The 20,938-nt window shown below is 46.6% G+C and overlaps 1 protein-coding gene across 2 annotated transcripts in view; it reads left to right on the forward strand.

The window, feature by feature from the left end:
• Positions 1-19: 19 nt before the first annotated feature.
• Usp43 (ubiquitin specific peptidase 43) overlaps positions 20-20,938 on the forward strand; it is a 63,916-nt gene continuing 42,997 nt past the window's right edge. For both annotated transcript variants that reach the window (XM_087910495.1, XM_087910496.1), the window contains exons 1-3: positions 20-663; positions 8,636-8,767; positions 18,808-18,911. In XM_087910495.1, the coding sequence (XP_087766621.1) occupies positions 154-663; positions 8,636-8,767; positions 18,808-18,911 (746 nt within the window). In that variant the 5' untranslated portion in view covers positions 20-153. The remainder of the gene's footprint in view (positions 664-8,635; positions 8,768-18,807; positions 18,912-20,938) is intronic.

Here is a 20,938-nt window from a genome sequence, read left to right on the forward strand (position 1 = left end):
GCCCCGCCCCTGGCTCCGCCCTCGCCCGGTGCCCGCACACCTGGCTCTCAGGTAGCCGGCGCCCCACGCCTCTCAGAGGCAGTGAGGGTCGGGAGTTGCCGGTCCGCTTCGGACCCCGGGGGCTGTGCTTCCGGACCACCGTGCTCGGTCAGCATGGATCCCGGAGTCGGGGACACACTGGGAGAGGGGCCGCCCGCGCCCCGGCCCCGTCGCCGGCGTTCCCTGCGCCGCCTGCTCAGCCGCTTCCTGCTAGCTCTGGGCAACCACTCCCGCTCAGGGGACTCGCCACCCAGGTCCCGGCCCCCGGCCCAGTCCGGCCCCTACGATGGCGATGGAGACGGGGGCTTCGCCTGCGCCCCGGCCCCGGCTTCGGCCGCTCCCGGGAGCCCAGGGCCGGATCGTCCTCCTGGACCCCAGCCCCAGCTGTCTGCGGGCGACGGGGCGCGGCCGCCCGGCGCTCAGGGCTTGAAGAACCACGGCAACACCTGTTTCATGAACGCCGTGGTGCAGTGTCTCAGCAACACGGACCTGCTGGCCGAGTTCCTAGCTCTGGGGCGCTACCGGGCGGCGCCGGGCCGCGCCGAGGTCACCGAGCAGCTGGCGGCGCTGGTGCGCGCGCTCTGGACGCGCGAATACACGCCCCAACTTTCCGCTGAGTTCAAGGTAGGCAGCGCCAGCAGCGCCGGCGTTCCGCAGCCTCCACCGATCCTTATGGTTTCGGTTCCTGAAAAGCGTGTGAACCACCAAGCCGAGCCGGGTTCCCTGGCAGGTGGGAGGTGGGGGCGCTCTCTGTATATACCACTTAGCTAGTCCAGCCACCGGTTATCGCCTTTGTTTTGAGGTGACGTGTTAACATTGTCACTTGCAAATGCTTTCTTTTAGAATTAGTTTCTCCCTGGTATTTTGAGCTGGGGTGGAGAGAGCTGGCAGCCTTAAGTTTATCCAGCAGTTTTGTGTTTAGCAAGCAGTTGTTGAAGGAGTGTGGATTTGCGGGACACGGTGAGTTAGAGCTTCAGATCTGGAGGGGTGCAGAGTGGGAAGTTTTGAAGGCCAAGGTTTGGGGAAGGAGGTGATACAGGCGAGGAGAACAATGTTGAGAAAGACATAGACCAAGATCTAGGGAAAATCCAGGCAGAGTGATCAGTAAGTAGAAAGGGCATAGGCCTGAAGGTGATGCGTGTTGAAGGCAGGCGAGGGTCCTCAGATCATGTATGACCTTGGACACCGTGGCTTTGGGTTATTTAAGCCCCTTAGCTGCCGAGAACCAGTGGGTCAGGTACTTTGACAAGTGGTGGGGGAGGGAGGCAGCGAGATTGCTAATTTAGAGATGATGTCCCTTAATTTAATTCATATTAAATTCTGACTGTCTGTGAGCATTTGTTATCCGCAAGGTTACAGCTGGGGATGCTGTGAGGGCATGAGAATGGGTTAAAGTACAAAAGTCGGATGAAAGCGTTCCTGATAATTGATGCGCAGGGCTTGCTTCCTGCCGTAAAACCGCAGCTCTGGACCGAGAGCTGAAGCATCCCGAGGACTAGTGATTGTTATTGAGGGGAGGGCAAGCATGACTGTCAGTGTTCATTCCATAAACATCTTGAGTTTCAGTCGGAGAAAGCAGCCTTTGTTGTGTCAAGGGCTAGGATGCTAGCCACTGCCTTCCTCTCCCACCTCCATTCCTGGAGAAGCACCATGTTGCAGTAGTCACACGACGTCTTTAGTGTCGCTTTTAGGCCACAGTTGCTTTTCAAATGTAGTAGTAGAGTAGTATAGTGGCCTTGTGGGCAGTGACTCAGTGCTTGACAGAGCGCTTGGTCACGCAGGCTTTGAGGATATGAGTTCTGGCTCCAGAACCCAGGTAAAAAGGAAAAAGGTCAAGTGACCCAGTGCAGACCTATCATTTCCCTGAGGGCCTGTTGCAGAGCAGGTGGATCCCTAGGGCTTTCTGGCTAGACAGTCTAACTAATTTGTGAGCTTCTAGATTCAGTGATAGATCCTGTCTGAAAAAAAGCCGCGAGGAACACACTTGTTTGGTGCTCATATACGCTTGAATGCACTGGTGGGCACACACACACAGAGAAAGAGCAAGGTCTCTGAGGCTTTATGATTTTTATGCAGATGAATCCTTCTTCATCTGTAAAATCGAACTGTATGACCATTACTTCATTATAAGGTAGTTGTGTTAAGTGAGCTATATATAGAGCACCGAGAACATGCCTGGTTCCTGGGGAATGTTTATTCTGGAATTACACTTCCTTCCTGCAGAGAACCCTGGAGCAGGAAGGGAGGCGATCTTTGAGTAAGCTTGCCTTCACCAGATGTGTTCCCACCCCATTGCTACAGCAGTGAGAGTGGCAAGCGGCTTGGAAGAATGCTCCCATTTGTAATCAGGGCCAGTGACTCACCAGGAATCCCTCTCTTCTGCTGTCTGTATCCCCAGGCCCTGGGAGCTCCCAGTGCCTTGGGAGAACTGAATGATAACCAAGTTGCTAATGAAGGGGATGTAATCTGGGGTTCCCTTGGGACTTTCAGGTGACCAGATTTGGAAGGTAGAGTAGATTTTAGAATCCTGACTCCTAAATATTAGGGATGGAAATCTTGGTGGGCTCATATGGGTGCTGAAACTTTCACCTAGTCAACACGTGCTTATTGAACGTGGAGACATTCTATCGGGAACAGGGACTGTGTAATGAGTGGCCAGTGCAAACCCAGATCCTGGGACCGAGGGCCAAGTCTGAGTCCAAATCTGAGCATACTCCCCAGAAGTTTACTCTCTAGAGGAGAAATGGGTGTCGACTCGGGACATGCAGGCCCTCAATTAGTACTGCTGATAAGATGAAAGGAGAAGCACAAGGTGCTCTGGATGTGTGGCAAGGGGGTATGATTTGTTTGGAGGAGCAGTTCAGCCTTCCCTGGTGAGGTCCCTTTGCCCTGAGTTGGGTTATGAAAGAGGAAGTGTCAGCTAAGGACATGGAAGATGGGAGATAGTGACTGCAGGCCTGGGAAGGAAGATGACAGCCCAGGAGAGGGGTGGAGCAGGAGTGGACCGAAGACCCAGAATCCTTTTGACAGGTTCATCTATGAAGGCTCGTGTAGCGGAGGAGGAGAGTGGAGAATTAAGAGATTTGATCTTGTTAAGGAGATGGACTTTAAAGATGATTAACTTACTTCAGACCCATGAGGGGCCCAGCACGTGGGGCTTGACCCTAGTTAGCTAGCTTCAGATCCAGGGAGAGTCCAGCTAGCTTCAGATCCAGGGAGAGTCCTGCATGTGGGGCTTGACCCCGCACCGACAAATAGGATGGGTTTACAGTATTCTCCCTTCTTGAGCCCAGAGTCACCAGTTTCCCACACATAGCAGGACCAAGTTTTGTTTCAACAGAAAATGGATTAAATACACTTTTAAAATCCTCTCGTTATCTATAATTATTTTCTAATGATATAGTTAAGTATGTGTATTGCAAAAGAATTAGAAAGTATAAGAAGAACCTGTAACTCTCCAGAATCATAATATAAACCATTGTAAACTTACTGGTATGTTGTAAACAATCAGAAATTCTAGTTCTGACTGGGCAGTGCTGCTTGCACACCTTTAATCCCAGCATTTAGCAGGCAAAAGCAGGTAGATCTCTGTGAGTTCAATGCCAGCCTGGTCTACAAAGTGAGTTCTAGGACAACAGGGAATGTTACACAGAGAAACCCTGTCTCAAAAACAAACAAACAAAAACAAAACTCAAAACAAAAAACAGCCCTCCCCCACCCCAATAAAGAAATTCTAGTTCTGCATTCTGCTTGTTTGTTTTTTGAGCTAGGGCTACGTTGACTAGCTAGCCTGGAACTTGCTCTGTAGACTAGGCTGGCCTTGAACTGATCTACCTGACTCTGCAACCAAGTGCTAGGTGCACACTCCTCTACACCCTGTTGTATTTTTTTCTTTCTTTTTAATAATGTAAGTATTATTACAAGACCTTTTGGCATTAGAATAATGTTCAGAACTTGACTTTTAATAATTGAATATATCATCAGATGGGCCAATCCTTTGTGGAGACACTGTTGCTCTATTGCGTTTTCCAGTGAGCACATTGTAGTGAAAATGCCTGTATTTTTCTAACTTACTTTATTTAAAAATTATATTTCTTTCCTTTTATGTAAATGGGTCCTTTGCCTGCATGTTTGTCTGTGTGACACATGGCACCCAAGAGGGCCTTGAATCCCTGAGAATGGAGTTACAGATGGTTGTGAGCTATTATCTGGGTGCTGGGAATCAAACCCGAGTTCTGGAAGTCAGTCAATGCTCTTAACAACTGAGCCATCTCCAGCCCCAATTTCCCTGTATATAAGTCATTGTTCTCAGCTCTGATTATTTCCAAATATATAATTCCATGAGTGGAATCGTGTTTTTGAAACAAAAGGAACAACTGTTTTAATGATTTTCTGGTTTTACTTTTAAAGTAAAACCTTTGGGAGGTGTAAGTTATAGAGTGAGATGCATCCATTTCAAGTGCTGAATTAGTTTTAGGAAGTGCAGGCACCTGGGTAGTCATCATCCCATCTTAAATGTGTACCCTCCATCCCTCCCTTCCATTTTTCTTTAACTTTTTTAAGACAGGACCTCACTATGTAGCTGTGGTTGGCTTCAAACTCACAGAAACAGTCTGCCTCTGCCTCCCGAGTGTTGGGATTAAAAGCGTGTGCCTCCAGACCTGGCACCTTTATTTTTTTCTTCCTAAATCAACTCCACTGGGTTTGATTATTGTTCTTTTTTTATTATTATTTACAATCCTCATCGGTTATTTCTTTCCAAACAATAATGTCAGGTTGCATATACACTTTTAAGAACTCTCCGGGAGCAGATTGGGTGTTCTTGTCTCATGAGCCCACTGGCCCTGGTTTTATAAGACTTAACAATTGGCAAGAGAAACTCTGTGTCAATAGTGCATAGCACTATGCTTTGAGGTGTGTACACAGGGTAAGATGGTAAACCCAGAATAATTACATAATCACCAACATCAGGTACTTAGCCCCTTTTCGAGGTGAGAACACATAAGTCAGTTCTCTTTGCGGTCCCAAATCTCCAGCACCTCATTACCCTTACTGTGAGCAGGCTTGGTAATGGACCTGACTTACTGGATGGAAAAACCGGCTTTACCTTTAATCTTCAATTAGGAGTGAGGTGGAAGTACTTCGCGTGTTTCTTGTCTAGGTTCTTCTACTGTTTGTGTATCCATCCGGCTTTGTTCTTAATGTTCCGTCTGCTTCCCTGTGTTCTCAGTATTCTCTACAAATGTGTTATACAAATTGTTTCTTTTTCTCCTACCCCAGTGCTAGAAGCTTTAGATTTGTTTATGCTATGTCTTTTTGTAAAAATACTTATTTTTAACAGAGTCTTACTGTGTGGCCCTGACTGGTCTGGAACTCAGGGTTCTCCTGTCTCAGTCTCCTGCATGCTGGGACCACAGGCATGCACCACCACACCCAGCTCCCTCAGCCTTTTTGATATGTCTTCTATTTTGTGGCATTCTAGTTTTTCTATGGTTGTACTAAGAGTTTCAGCCATCTGGAATTTCTCTTAGCTTAAAATCAAATTTAGATATACTTGTGCTTTAAATCAAATTTAGATATACAACCATGTACTAGAGGCATTTTCTTTTATTTATTTTAACTTTTTAAGTTTTCTGTCTTTTACTGATTTGCGACTGGCGTCTGACTCACTCAGTAGACAAGGATGACCTTGAACTTCTGATGTTCCTGTAGAGGCTCCTCTTTCTTGAAACAAAGATTCATTCTTTTTCTTTTTCTTTTCCCCTCCCTTGGTGCTACGGATTAAACTCAGGGCCCCTCACACACTAGGAAGCACTTTACTAAATACTGAGCTGTATCCCCAGTCCTTTCACTTTTGTTTTGGTAGTCATGGACTAAACAGTAAGAGGAGAAATAGAAACAGTAAAAACTATTGGGCAGAAAAAAATCTGGCTGGAACCATTAAATAACTAGAAGAAATGTTGAAAAATCACCAGTATTTGGGAGAGAACACACACTCTCTCACACACTTATACACACACACTCTCTTCCATACACTAACAGTCTTACACACATACTCACCCTCTTATATACACACTCACGCACACACTCACATGCACACAGCGGACCAAGCTGTGCTGTGCTGCAGGATAGACATACCGAATACCATTCTCATCTTTTGTGTGTTTTTGCTCCTGCGCCATCTTGTGGTGCTGGGGATCCAACGCTGGGTCTTTCACAGGCTAGGCAAACTTTTCACATTGAGCCACACCCCCAACCCTTGGTTTCTTGGTGAAAAGGTCTTGTTGTATAGCCTAGGCCAGCCTGGAATTTAAGATCTTCCTGGCTTAGCCTTTCAGGGCCCTGGGTACAAACGTGAGGCTCCACAGCTAACTTTCTCATGGATACTTTTGGTCCACAGAAATATCCTTGCTTGTGTCTCTTATCTCTCCAAGTTACGTTCTCCAAAGTGAAATTACTGTGCATATACAGAGAGACTTTACTTTTTTAAATTTGATTTTTAATTATCATTAATTGTGTGTGGGTTATACACACACATGCCTGGGAGTGCCAGCCTGCCACAGAACTTGCTTGAGGATTAAAAGATAACTTGCAAGTTCTCTTCATCCACCACAGGTCTTGGGGACTGAGTTCCAGCTGTCGTGATTGGCAGTAAGTGCGTTTATCCACTGAGCCAGGTCCCCAGCCCTACACAGTTTTGTTGTTAGGATCCCATCTTACCTGTCTTCTTGAAGTTGTCAAATTCTTTGTGAGGCTTTGGTTATGATGTAGCCAGGCTAAGAGGGAGAGACTTCACAGTGACCCGAAGCAGACGGAACGCCTGTGAGAGGCTAGACAGAAGTGCTGGTCTAGACCATAGATGCCGAAAAGTTTGGGGCACCTGAGTGGCTTGCTTACTGGGGGCTTTGAAACAGGGAGGTAGTAGACTTGGTGATACATGTCTGTAATCTTGGTGTGAGGGAGGCAGAGACAGGCGGGTCAGAAGTTCAAGGTCATTCTCAAATACAGAGTTTGAGCTTTGGACTACAGGGCTATAGGAGATCTTGGTGGTAGTGAGGAAGGAGGAGAGAAGAGAGAGAGACTAGAGAAAGATATTAGGAAACAATGAAGGAGTTTGAGCTATTTTGTAGGTTAAGGAAGGGTTTGCTACAGTGGCTGGGCTGCGGGAAGATTAGTCTGGTTTCTTATGAACCTATGGACTAGGGAAGGGCTGTGGTTCCTGCTGAGATGTGCGCCAATCATCCTACACTGTGAGTTCTGACTATTTCTGTTCACCTAGATGAGAAGAGCTATCCTGCTTCGTTGTAGGGGAGAGGCAGAAGCATGCATGCGTGTGTGTGTGTGTGTGTGTGTGTGTGTGTGTGTGTGTGTGTGTGTAAATCCAATGGCATCAATGCTAAGAGAAAGGACTGATTTTAGAGATTCAGAGTTGAGGGACTGGCTGCACAACAGGAAGAAGGTCAGTATTGTGAGGCAGCTTTGTGAGTGGCTTAAGGGTAGGGTAGGGACACCCTGTTAATAGTATCTACAGATAAACAATGAGTTACTTTTTAGTACAGTGTCTCCTTTCTTTTCTTCCTCTTCCTGTCGTTGTGGGGACTGAACCTAGAACTTTGTGTATTCCAGGCGAGCATGCTACCACTGACCCACAGTGCCAGCCAATATGCTTTCAGTTTTGTTTGCTAAGTCAGGCAGCCCTACCTGTGTGGGTGGTTCAGCTACAGAGAAGCTCAGGGGAGACGCCAACTGAAGTGATCAGAGTGAAGCCCTACTGCCGGCATGTTGGTGAGGGAGCTACACATGTGTGCATTTTACAGCTGGCATGTTGGTGAGGGAGCTACACACGTGTGTATTTTGCAGCTGGCATGTTGGTGAGGGAGCTATACACGTGCGTTTTACAGCTGGAATGTTGATGGGGGATCTACACACATGTGTTTTACAGCTGGCATGTTGGTGAGGGATCTACACACATGTATTTTACAGCCGGCATGTTGGTGAGGGAGCTACACACGTGTGCATTTCAGGAAGTCAGTTTTGCCGTCAGTATGGTTGTTAGCAAAGAGAGGGGAAACCTTGAGAATTAGTGCTGTCAGCTCAGAAGAGTAGAGTGAGAAGGGCGTTTCCCTGTGACCTGTGAGGGAGTGTGGAAGTGGAATGATGGAGGAAGGCCAGTGGTGCATGGTGTCCCCATGATCAGAGGACAGGGCTTCAGGGACAATAGATGATCGATCGATGTTAACAAAGTATTTAGCTAAGAGCCTGGAGAGATGGCTTAATAAAGTGCTTGGCACGTGAGTGCAAGACCTGAATTTAGATCACCAGCCCTCGCATGCATGCACGTGCGCACAAGCACACACACACATAAACACACACAATTTTATAGAGAGCCTCATGGTTCTTCAAGGTCTGGAACTGCCTTCTTTTCAGAGGACCCATTTGCTAGCTGGGGGTAGGGAAGAATATTTCTACCTATGTTGTTTCCAAGTTGTTATTTCAGGTCAAGGCTGCATGATGATCACTTGATAGCTTGGTGTTTACAGACCTTCCTTCGTTTGTGTCAAGGCCCAAGGTGACTTTTGTCTTGATTTCCTTTCAGAATGCCGTTTCCAAGTATGGCTCTCAGTTCCAAGGCAACTCCCAGCACGATGCCCTGGAGTTCCTGCTCTGGCTGCTGGACCGTGTCCATGAGGACTTGGAGGGCTCGGCTCCTGGACTGGCCTCTGAGCAGGTGAGCCGCTCTCTAAAGAACATGTGTGTTCATCTTCCTTCTCCCTGTGGTCATTTACTCAGCTCTTTAGATTCCAGTGTATTCTGGTCATAGTGTGCGCCTTCTGGACTTGCTCTCTTTAGCTCTTGCTGGTTTTAGATAGGCATTCCTACCCATTGCAGTATTTCTTGTCTTCCCTAATCCTAGTGGTAAGCTTGAATAGGACTTCATTATGCCTCTTAATTTGGAAAACATTTTCTCTGTATGTGCGTGCAGGTGCAGGTGCAGGTGCAGGTGCAGAGGCTGGTGCCAAGTGTCTTCTTGGGTCATGCACCACTGGATTTTTTGAGACAGGATCTCTCGATAAACTGGGAGCTTGCTGATTTGGCTAAACTGTCCGGGCAACAAGCCCCAGGGACCCTCCAGCTGATCCTTTCCCTGTGCTGAGATTGCAAGGGCACATTGCCACGCCTAGCTCCTACCTGGGGACTTGAATTCACTTCCTTATGCTTGTGTGGCAGACTCTTTTCTAGTGGAGGCATCTCCCAAGCCCCACCCCCTCAATATTTTCCTTAATTTTTTTTCCCTGCCTATTCTATGCATTTCTCTGAGCATCTGGATCCATGAGAGTTCTTCTTTGTTATTTTGAGGCAGTTCTAATTCAATCAACTCTACTATTGCTTTCTTGGTTAATGTATTTCACAGAGCAGGTACTTTTTTTCCTTAAGACATGGGTGTGTAATTTCTGATTTTGATGAACCCTCAGGTCTTGGGACAAAGAAAGCATTATAGTGCTGTGGGTTTGTTTCTGTTGCTGTTGGCTTTTGTTGTGTTTTGTTTAGATGGAGTTTTGCTGTATAGCTCTGGCTTTAACTTGGGGCTCTCCTCCTAGCTCACTCTGTCCCTGTAAGTGCTGGGGGTTGGAACTTGGTCATGTGTAATCCAAGCTGGTTTTAAACTCTTAAACTCAAACTCCCCTTGCCTCTGCTTCTCTAAGTTCTGGGATGACAGCTGTGCGCCACCACACCCGACCACACTGTAATACTTTGTAACAGTTAATTGTCACATCCAACTATGTTCTTTATGAGCTTTCCTAAATTAAGGCCAATAGTATCTCATACTTTATTATGACCTCTTTATTGCTCAAGGAAAAGTGAATGAAATTACATTTTAAGTGGGCCAAGTTATAGTAGCCAGATCCTCAAATAGTAGGTAACCTGTGCACCTTGTAATTAGCTGGAAAGTAACACATTTTTGGTGGGTTTCACAGAAAAATTCAGGCCTAGCTCCCAGAACTGCTTCATCAGTTTTTTTTTGCTTGCTCTTCCCCCATTCCCCACCCCTCCCCCACCCCACTCCCCACCCCACCCCACAGTACTGAGAATTGAACTTCAGCCTCAGGCCTGCTGGGCAAGTGTTCTACCACTGGTGCTACATCCTCAGCCCTTCTGTTTTGTTTTATTTCCGGACACCTGATTTCCCATCCTTCTCACGAACCCACTAACAATAGGCAACAAACCCCTTGGGAAGTCAGACTTGATGGTGCACGTCTATAATCCCAGCACAAACAGTTAACGGAGGGTTGGTCATGAGGCTGGAGAGATGTTTCAATGATTAAGATTCAGTACTGCTCTGCCAGTGGACAGGAGTTCAGTTCTCACAGCAGACAACTCACAAATGCCTGTAAACCAGCTCCAAGGGATCTGTCTCTTCCTCCTGACCTCTGGGCACCTAAGCATATATGCACACAGACAGACAGCACAGAGGCATAAGTAAAATTAATCATAAACAAAGGGGAGGAGATTAATCAGGATTCTAGCCCAAGAGACTCTGGCTTGAAAGCCTATTTTCTTGTTTTAAAAGCAACCACTCCAATGATTGGAGGACACCAGAAAAACAAAGCCAGTGGTCACCCTAACAAAGTTCCAAGTAGAAGCCAGTATGGTGATGTACGTATTAAACCCCAGCACTTAGGAGGCAAAGGCAGGTGGATCTCTGTGAGTTAAAAGCCAGCCTGGTCTACATATTGAGTTTCAGGCTGACCAAACAGCAAAAACCCCATGAACCACACACCAATATGGTGCTGTTTCACGGTTGGGAGGGGAATGGGTGATTTTTTTCCCCCTTTTATTTATAGTCATTTTTCCATGGATCTTTTTCAGATCTTTTTGTTTTATGTGATAGAAATTTAACTTCATCTGGCTAAAGGAAAGGGCATTTGTTGTCTTTTATAACCTGCAATTCTGGTTGAAGCAGCTTTGGGTGGGAATGCATCCAAGGTCCCAGGTGATGTCACCGTGTCTCTGACTCTGTCTCTTCATTCTCTTTCTGGCTCTGCCCACGTGGGTAGCAAGAGGGCCTTCTGCATTGCTCATAGAGTCTCCAGAACCGGCATACCAGAGCAAACACTGATCGTCCTAGCGCTGTTGGCGTGCTCATTCCTGGGCTTGTGCTCAGAAGAGTGGAACAGTCTGATTGGACTCCCCAGAGTCAGAAGCCTGTGGGAGAGCATGTGCTAAGGGAGGCTTTTACAGAGGCAGAATTAATTGCAGATGTATGTTGTCTACTTCTGTGCCTTCCATAAATTTAAAGAACACATTTTCAAACACGCACACAATACCATTACTAAGTATTCTATATTGTATATCTAATTTGACAGTTTTCATTACCTGGCATATAGTAGATACTCAGTAAACTTATTAAATGATTGTCTTATTTTAATGTGCATAATGATAATTCGTATTCTATAGTTAGTGGAAACATACGTTAGACATTTCCCAGGGTCACTCACTCTTTGATAGTCTCGTGTAGCTTAGACTGAACTTGAGCTAAGAATGGTTTTGAACACTTGCTCTTCTTGCTTCTACCTCTCAAGTGCTAGGATTATGGGTGTACACCATCGTGCCCCGGGGGAGGGGGGATCATCGTCTTCTACCTGGTAGAAGAGGACTGAGTCTGGCTTCCTCTATCTCAAATCCAGTGTGTTGAACCTCCTCTTTTGGAAACCTCTGTGTCTTCTCAGTTACCTAGTAGAGGAGAGATATGAGATATGTACAGGTGTCTCCACTCCCTCTTGCTGTGTAAGCCAGGACTGTTCTCCTGTCCTTTCTCCTTATATGCCAGGGAGTAGATGGGAGACAGCTGTGTCAGTTTCCTGTGGCTGTCACACATGGCTGTGATAACCAGCTTAAGAGGAAGACATGTTTCCATTGGCTCTGGGGGTTTTCAGTCTGGATTTGGGCTGTGGGGAGCACTTCATGGTGGGGGCACATGAAGAGCTGTTTATCCCTTGTTGGCTGAGGAGGGCTGGATTCCTACAGTTCCTGTCCAGGGCATGCCCACAGTGACCTAGGACTTCCCACCAGACCCTGCCTCTTAAAGGTTCTACCAACTCCTAATAGTGAAAGCCTGGGACCATGCCTTAACACATGGGCCTTTGAGGGACATTCCAGATCCAGACTTCAGCAGCAGCCTTCCAAATTGCCTTTCACTCTTCCTCTCTATTCCTTTAATAGCAAGAAAAAAAATCATTTGGCTTAAGGGCACAGGGTAAGCGATGTATATCCAGGTCACATGGCTAGGAAACGGGTGAGCCTGTACACAAATAAGGAAATCCCACTCTATATCAGACTTTCTGAATCTGAGCACTCTTGACATCTGGGGCTGGATAATTTTCCCTTTGCAGGGCTGACTTGTGTCTTTGTAGCCAGTTGCCAGGGTCAGTACTGACTTGTACTGCTAAATGTATGTGCAAACATTGCCAAATGTCCCCGAAGTGGGGACCCAAACCACTCTTTAGTTGAGAAGCCCTGCTCTAAAATCTTTGTTCCCTATGAATATGTGCCACCCCCAAACTGTTCTTTGAGACATTTGAATTTATTTACGTCATAAGGGTCTGCCAGCCATTCTTCATAATTTCAAGATACAGGAAAAGTAGCCATGATTAAAAGTCTTTCAGCTAGCTTCTTTCCCTCCCTCCCTCCCTTCTCTCTTTCTTTTGGGCTGGGGGTGGATCCCAGGACCTTGTGCTTGCTAGGCAGGTGTTTACCCCTCAAGCGACACTCCAGGGCCCCAGCCTCCAGTATTGTCCTCCATGGCATTCTCCACACAGAAGCCAGATCTCTTCCGAAAGGGAACAAGATGATGTCACCTCCTGTTTGCCTTGCTCTGGTGGCTTTCCAAAGACCTGGAACCAAATCTTCCCTGCCTGGGGCTGCCAACCACTCAGTCTGAGTTCAGGTTCCTCTCCTCGCTCCCTGTCCTCACCCTATCAGCTTTCTGTCCCTCTGTGGAACAGGTGTGTTAGGAGCGGGACATCCCTGGGCAAGGTCTGGAGGTGACTGTTGGCCCGAGCAAGGGACTTACTCAGCCTCTCTCTGACTCGGTGACACCAACAGTGTCGCTTTCTCGGCCCCCCTGAAGCTACTTCTGGAAGGGGGGCTGCTTCGTGGCTGGGCCGTGTATCCTGGAGGCAGTGGGCAGAGCCTCTCGGTTATTTAGCAGAAAACTTCATTTTCCCTTTCAATAAAGAAAGCTCCTGCCCTCCGTGTAACTCTGAGTGATTTTCCCTTATGAAGGTCGTTCTGTACTGAGGACATAGGAAAGCTTGTAACGAGATTTGTTTGTAATGGGGATAGAAAACGCAAGGGCCACTCTCTTTTCCATCACTTTAACGATTCTCAAATACTTCATCCTGCAAAGGCTGTATTTTCACTGCCCTCCAAATGCCAACTCACAAACAATCTTTTTGATAGTTTTCTAGAAAGTGCTACTTTTGCAGAACAAAGGTGGGAATGAGTCTAAGGAGAGAAACAGCAGGCATGTATCAAGAACCTATTGTGTTCCCCCCTCTCCTTCCTTATTTTCTGAGACAGAGTTTCTTTCTGTAGCTTATCCTAACCTCAAACTCACACTGTAGCCCAGACTGGCCTCAAAATTCAAAATGAGCACAAAGGTCCTTTCGACCAATGATCTTCCCGTGTCAGCCCCCAAGTGATGGGATTACCGGTGTGAGCCTCCATGGCTGGTGTGTACCTCATCTCTTGATTTGGACCACAGTGGCATGCTAGGGGCCCCGAAGCTCTGAGGGCAGCAAGGTTTGCTCACCTGCGGTCCAGATTCACATTCCGCCGACCTCACAGTCAATGTTTCGTAAATGATGTCCTACTGCCTCTCCTCCTGTCTTGCTCAGCCCACGTGACCCCCATCTACAGTCATGCCCAGTGTCTCAGCTTGACATTTCTCTCTCGAACTCTCCTGTGTAGTAAGTTCCTGGTTGCACGGAACTTAAGCCTCTCTAGGAGGGGAACGTGCATGGTCAGCTAGGGAGAAGTCCACAGGATTAAATGGGAAAACTTTTCTAGAATGAGATAGCTTTGCTTTAACAAGGGACCTGATGGCAGGAACTTTCGTGTCTAGTCGTGGCAGCTAGAGTCCGTGTTTTTAGCTTTGGTCACGCTGCTCAGGTCCTGGCAGGGACATCTCAGTGCAGTTTGGGTCATGGACCTGTCTCTTAGTAGGGAATTAAGCTTTTCCTGGGGAGGCGTAAACAAATATCCCTTTAGCCCAGCCAGGGCACCAATGGCCAACCAAATTGACCATTCCATCCAAGTCTAGCTTGGTGACCCAATGAGTTTATTGGGCTCAATTAGAGGAGCATGAGTGAGGGGCCTAGAGATGTGTGCGTGACCTCAGAAGAGCTGTTATCACTAACGGGTCCTTCCCAGTGTGGGTGGTGACCTCCCACAGCTGCACACATGGAGTCCCCTGCTTTTTAGTCAGTCTTCCAGCTCCTCTATACTCTAGAACTGCCTGAGACCACTCGCAGCTGGGTTGGGATTACAGCCAGTTGACGGGACATAGGAAGTGCGGCCAGAATCTCAGTGAGGGCCTAATGACCCTTTCCAGGTTCTCTTTTTATGAGGGAGCAGCAGCAAGCTGGGGGTGTGGAGAGTCCTGTGTGGGTAGTCCCAGCTGTGCTCCACTCAGAGGACAACATTCCACATATTCTCACCCACGGACTGGACGCAGGGGCTCACAAAGGGTAAATCTTGGGGAGCCAGAACATCCCTGTGTCCACACAATGCAAGTTCACACCTCTCGGTCCTTGCAAATATCTGCCACTCAGTGTAGTCGGTTGTCTTTTACTCTAGCCCCACGTTGGAACACCAAAATGGTGTTGTTTTCCTCTTTCTACTCTTTTGGCTTTTTTGAGGGGGGCCCACCACCCAGCTCCCAAATAAATCACACACAGAGACTTATTATTATTTATAAATGCCTGGCTTTATCTTGTCTTCTTTCTTGCCAGCTTTTCTTAAATTATCCTGACTACCTTTGCCTCTGGACTTTATCCGTCTCTTCCGTCTATATATCTTATTTTCACTCTTACTCTGTGGGTGGCTGACCCTGACATCCTCCTCTTCTCGTTTCTCCTTCTATTTATCCTCTATGCCTGCTAGCCCCGCCTATCTTTGCTCCTGCCTTGTTATTGGCCGATCAGTTTTTTAGTAGACCATCAGGTATTTTAGACAGGCAAAGTAACACAGCTTCACAGAGTTAAACAAATGCAGCATAAACCAAAGCAACACAGCTTCACATCATCAAACAAATGTTTTACAGCATAAACAAAAGTAACACACCCTAAAATAATGTTCTACAGCAATTCTACTTCTCTGTTTGGCTGTTGAGACACCCTTGAACTTGGTATGTCTTTCTCCAGCCCCCATCTCCTTTGACTTCTGTTAATGGAACCCGTGTCCAGCCACCCCTGAGTGGCGACCATGAATTTGGTGTTTTTATCCCTTTCTTTCCTCTCCCTGGTTCTGCTGAACTAAGAGCTCCTCACGCAGGATGTCTTGATTTTCCCCTCCCACCTCTTTTCATCTTCATGACTTCTACTCAGGTCACTCGCTTGTTACTTGGACACTTAAATCTTCTGATGTCCTTCTTTTCCTAGGAATGGCTGTTGAGTTAAAGCATCCCTGTAAGCATGTGGTTAACAAACAGATACCCAGCCTGGCACATACTGAGTACTCTACAGGTGGTGGGTGTTACATATTGGAATGGCTGATAGTTTTGTCTGTCTGTCTATCTATCTATCTATTTATCTATCTATCTATCTATCTATCTATCTATCTATCTATCTATCTATCTACCTATGCTGAATAGTTTTATGTCAACACAAACTAGAGGTGTCTGAGAGGAGAGGACCTCAACTGAGAAATCGTCTCTGTAAGATCATGTAACATGAGGGCCGGCTTGTTGGGGTTTCCGTCCCGCCCGGTACCCCAACAGCCGGCAAATCCCAAAGAGAAATTACACACAGGACTCCATAAGGTTATAAACTGATTGGCCCATTTGGTCAGGCTACTTATTAGCTCTTATAACATATATTACCCCATTATCCTTATCTATTTTAGCCACATGGGCTCAGTACCTTTCTCAGTGTGACAGCTTACATGTTGCCTCTTCGGTGGTCTGTGCAGGAGTGGCTGAGAGAGAGCTTCTGCTTCCAGAATACTCCCAGTCTCTTTGCTCCACCCCTACTTCCTGTCTGGCTTTCCCGCCTATACTGCCTGCCTGGCCAATCAGCGTTTTATTAAAATATGATTGACAGAATACAGATAATTCTCCCGCACCAAGATCAGGCTTTGGGCAAGTACATAGAGTAGTTTTTTAATGATTGATGGGAAAGGGCCTAGCCCATTATGGGTAGTGCCACCTCTTGACTGGTGGTCCTGGGTGCTATAAGAAAGCAGGCTGAGCAAGCCACGAGGAGCAAGCCAGTAAGCAGTACCCCTTATGACCTCTGTACCAGCTCCTACCTCAAGGTTCCTACAAGGTTCCTGCCTTGGCTTCCCTCAGTGGACTGTGACTTTGGCTATGTAAAGTGAATAAACCCTTTCCTTCCCAAGTTGCTTTTGGTCATGGTGTTTCATCACAGCAGCAGTAACCCTGACTAACACACTATCTATGGATGACTCTGACTCCCCAAGACATGCCTTCTCTCAGATGGGTGCTATCATGACTCCCACATTGGAATTAGGAAACTGTTCCCATGCTGGAGACTTAATCCCCGCACTTGTGTGCTGATGGTATTTTGCAGTGCTGGGAATGGATCCCAGGGCCTCACACATGCTAGGGAGTAAGCAGCTCCCTACCAGTCAGCTCCAGCCTCAGTCCTGCTAATGGTATTTGGAAATAAGCCAGGCCCTCTGGAGAATAGCTGAGACAGATGAGATCATGAGAGTGGGGTGTGCCCATGATGGGATTGTTGGCTACGTAAGACCAGGAAGAGATGTCTGCTTTGTTGGGAGCCCCAAGGCCCTTGCCAGGTGCTGAGAAGATGCAGTGCTATCTTCTAACCTGTAGAATTACAAGTTAAACCAGCCTTTCTCAGTATGACCAGAGTAGCGGTGCATGCCTGTAATCCCAGTGTTTGAGAGGTAAAGGCAGAAAATCAGGGGTCTTAAAGTTGATCACGGGTCCAGAGTGAGTTTGAGGCTAACCAGAGCTACACAAGATCCTGCCTGAACCCTCTATCCCCCCACATGAGACCCTCCCCAAACACACAAACAATGACAACACAAAACAAGAGAATAAATTACTCAGTTGGGGTATTTCATTATAGCAACAGAAAATGGACTGAGATTAAAACCTACAAAGCAAGTAAATTATTTAACTGGGTTAGAAAAGTTGACTGTATTAACCACGTGTGTTATCACTGTTAAAAAAATGCTCAACAGAAATAATTTAAGAGACTAAAGATTGCTCATGGTGACACAGAAGCAAAGAGAATGTGTCCAAGGTCCCCAAATGCCAAGAATCGGTCTGGGAGATAGATATTCACATAACACACAGAGGTGTGCACAGTCTTACACTGTAGTTTTGTGTTGGAGGTGTTTTGAAAAACATGCCTAGTTGGAGAGGAAGCTCAGTGGTAGAGTGCTTGCCTAGTATGTGTGAGGCCCTGGATGCAATACCCAGAACTCCAAGGATGGGAGTGGGAAGGGAAACATGTCTAAAATGACTCCTCAGGGTAGTGAGGATAAAAAAAATGAGAAATTGAGATACAGATGTAATTGGCAGGCAAATTATATGTCTGGTCTTACATGGATGCTCAGATATTTACTCAACAGCTTTGTATTTTGAGGTACTGTGACTGGAACGGCCCCCTGGACTGCCCTACCCAGCAGCATGAATCCTGTGTAGCAATTATGTCCTGGTGTGGAGTAGGCTGAGAGTAATGGTAGCTAGGGAACTAGGGGAAGCTGAAGCCGTTAGTACTGGGAGTGAGTCTTCCAGAGGAGACTGGGGATATTAGTGTGGACCAGAGCCCTGAGGGAGGAGAGGTGAAAGATGACCCAGAAAGATAAATTAAGGATGCAGGGATTTGGATCTGATGTTTGCAGATGTGATTAAGAGTGTTGAATTAGGGTAATTAACTTGGATTATCCAGGTGGTCCCTTAGCACAATATTGAGTGTTGTTATAACAGAGGTAGAGGGAGTTTGGAGACCTCAGAGGACAAAACAGCAGAAATATAGAGCAGAGAGAGATTTGAAGATGCTGGCCCCGAGGACAGTATGGTGTGGCCACAGGATAAGCAATTCCAACAGCACTGAATCTGGAAGAGGCTAAGAGAAGATTCCTGCCTAGAATCTCTGGAGGGGGTGGCACCTGTCAACACCTTCGTTTTAGACTATTGATACTGAAATTGGATGTCTCCAGGTCCCTCACAGGACATAGGTGAAGAGCCCTGCCACCAACCCCAGGGCAGAGTCGGACCTGGGTGTGTGTGTGAGCTCTCACTATGCCCATCTTTCAGTTCTGCTTTCAGCACATGTATCTACCCTTTCTCATGGACTCGGTGGGGGAGCGGGCAGCGGGATTGGAAGAACACTGAGGATGGTAAAGGCAGTATTGAAGATCATCCCTCCTCACCACTCAGGAAGGGACAGTGTGGGCATTGGGGGTGGGTTTAATGGGCTCCATGGTCTAGAAGCCGCTGTGTGACATAATGTGGACAGGATGTCACCGGATTTCTTTCCTGTTTCTTTGCAGCTGCCCCCAGATGCCAGCAAGGCCTCGGAGGACCTCCGGCCATCTGCAGCTCCTCTCCCCTTAGGCCCCAGCTTTGTGCAGAGCCACTTTCAAGCACAGTACAGGTAAGAGGCGGCATGTTCTTCGAGTGTGGTCTCCGGGGGCTCTGCACAGAGGTCATCTGTGTCTCATGGCCCTTGACCCTGCACAACAAAAGACACAAAGACCCTTCCCTTTCCTGTTGTAGCCCTAGTCAACCTCCTGTGGACTCCAACCTTGAGGATTTTTTCTTTCCCTTCTTGGCTCTTGGAATGGCCTTCTGCTTCTGCCCCACTTTAAAGGAAGGAAGGAGTGGCTGGGGAATGGTCCTGTAGAGCAGGGATGTGGAAGCCAGAATATCACCAGTTGAAGTCATATCGAAGTGAGGGGGACCCTTCCTGTTTGTGTACATGGCTTGAGTTAGTCATTGTGAGCTCAACACAGCATGGGGAATATAGAAATCATCACATGCCCACGTGTATTTCTATAGGAAGGTAGGGAAGTTTGAAAGAATGGTGCTTAGCAAAAATACCTGCAGCAATGGGACTTCAAAGAGGAGATCCTAGCCCCAGACTGCTCGGCCACATGCTTCTTTTCATGGGCTTTGATAGGTGAGAAGGATCAAATGGGGGGGGGCATACTCAACAAAGATGACTACAAGCGTCAAGGTGGGAATGAGCATAGAGGTTGAGACTTATGGAAAGCCATTGGATACAGAAAACCTCTTATGTGAGGTTCCCACATCTGTGTATTTCAAACATTTTAAACTCCATATTTTAAAGACTGGAACAAAACCAAAATTGAACATGTGAATGGTATGATGATTTGACATGTGTCCTGTAATATATAATGTCATGCTAAATATATGTTTCTTTAAACATTTATCATTTGTTTATGGCAAAAACTCATAAAATGTATAATATTTAGTTATTTTTAATGATTTCACCTACATGGTTCAATACAGAACTTCTTGATACCTGTGAGTTCATGCCCATTGGTCAGCATTTCTCCATCTGCCATCTCTTCTCCCTGATCTCTGGTCATTGCCATTCTATTCTCAACTTCTGTGAGAGAGTTTTTTTTTTAACAGTCAATGTGTAGTATTTACATGTGATTTGATAGTACATTTTATATACTATTAAAATATAGTGCTTATGATCTGTGTGAACTTAGAATGAGGCTATAGCTCAGTGGTAAAGCACATGCTTGGCATGTGCAAGGTCATATTCTTGAACCAGTTGGATACAATTCAACTGTTTGAAGTTTGATACAATACAACTCTATGGGTTTGATTCTCACTTCCATAAGATAATACATATGCATATATATATATATATGTGTATGTGTGTGTGTACATACATACACATATAATACAAATAATTAGCTAATTACTTAGAAATTCCCCCCCCCCCCAAATCTCACGTCTCTTGCTACCTGAGATAAATTCAGGGCTAATAGAAAGGTCACAATGGGGCAGGAGATGTGGCTCAGCAGTTAAGAATACATCGCTCTTTCAGAGCATGAGTTTGGATTCCAGCACCCACATCAGGCAGCTCACAAACTCCCATAATTCCCATTCCAAAAGATCTGACAGCTATGACTGGCCTCTGCAGGCACCTGCACATGCTCACTTGTACACATAATACATTTAGAAAAAAGAAGTCAAGGTCATATTCTTGGATGAATTTGATATGATGCAACTCTATGAAAGAAGACATGTGCCTGCTTTTGTTTTGTGGAGGCTAAAAGAAGAGTGAAGCAGGGATTAGAATGCTTTCCAAACCCAAGAATCTATCCTGTGACCTGTTGCACAGCCTGGCACATGGTGATCTGAAGAGGTGGGAGGATCTGAAGAAAAACTGGGCAGCAGAGGGAACCCCACAATGCCATGCCCAGCAGCCAGCAAATGCTGTGGGACACACTGCTTTTATCAAAACACTACCTTGATTTCTCCTGGGTGAGTTTAGCAGCAGTGTGAGCTGGGGTCAATGTTAAAGAGGAAAGACTGGACACCAGGGTGTGATGTGGTCTAGACAGCATGCCTAGTAGTCCTGAGGCCGTGTGCTCCAGCACTATCAGCAAGCAAGGAAACCAAAGGCCATGGGTACTGTTT

The sequence above is a fragment of the Myodes glareolus genome, chromosome 9 (genome assembly GCF_982192425.1).
Source record: "Myodes glareolus chromosome 9, mMyoGla1.1, whole genome shotgun sequence".
In the NCBI taxonomy this organism is placed as follows: Eukaryota; Metazoa; Chordata; class Mammalia; order Rodentia; family Cricetidae; genus Myodes; species Myodes glareolus.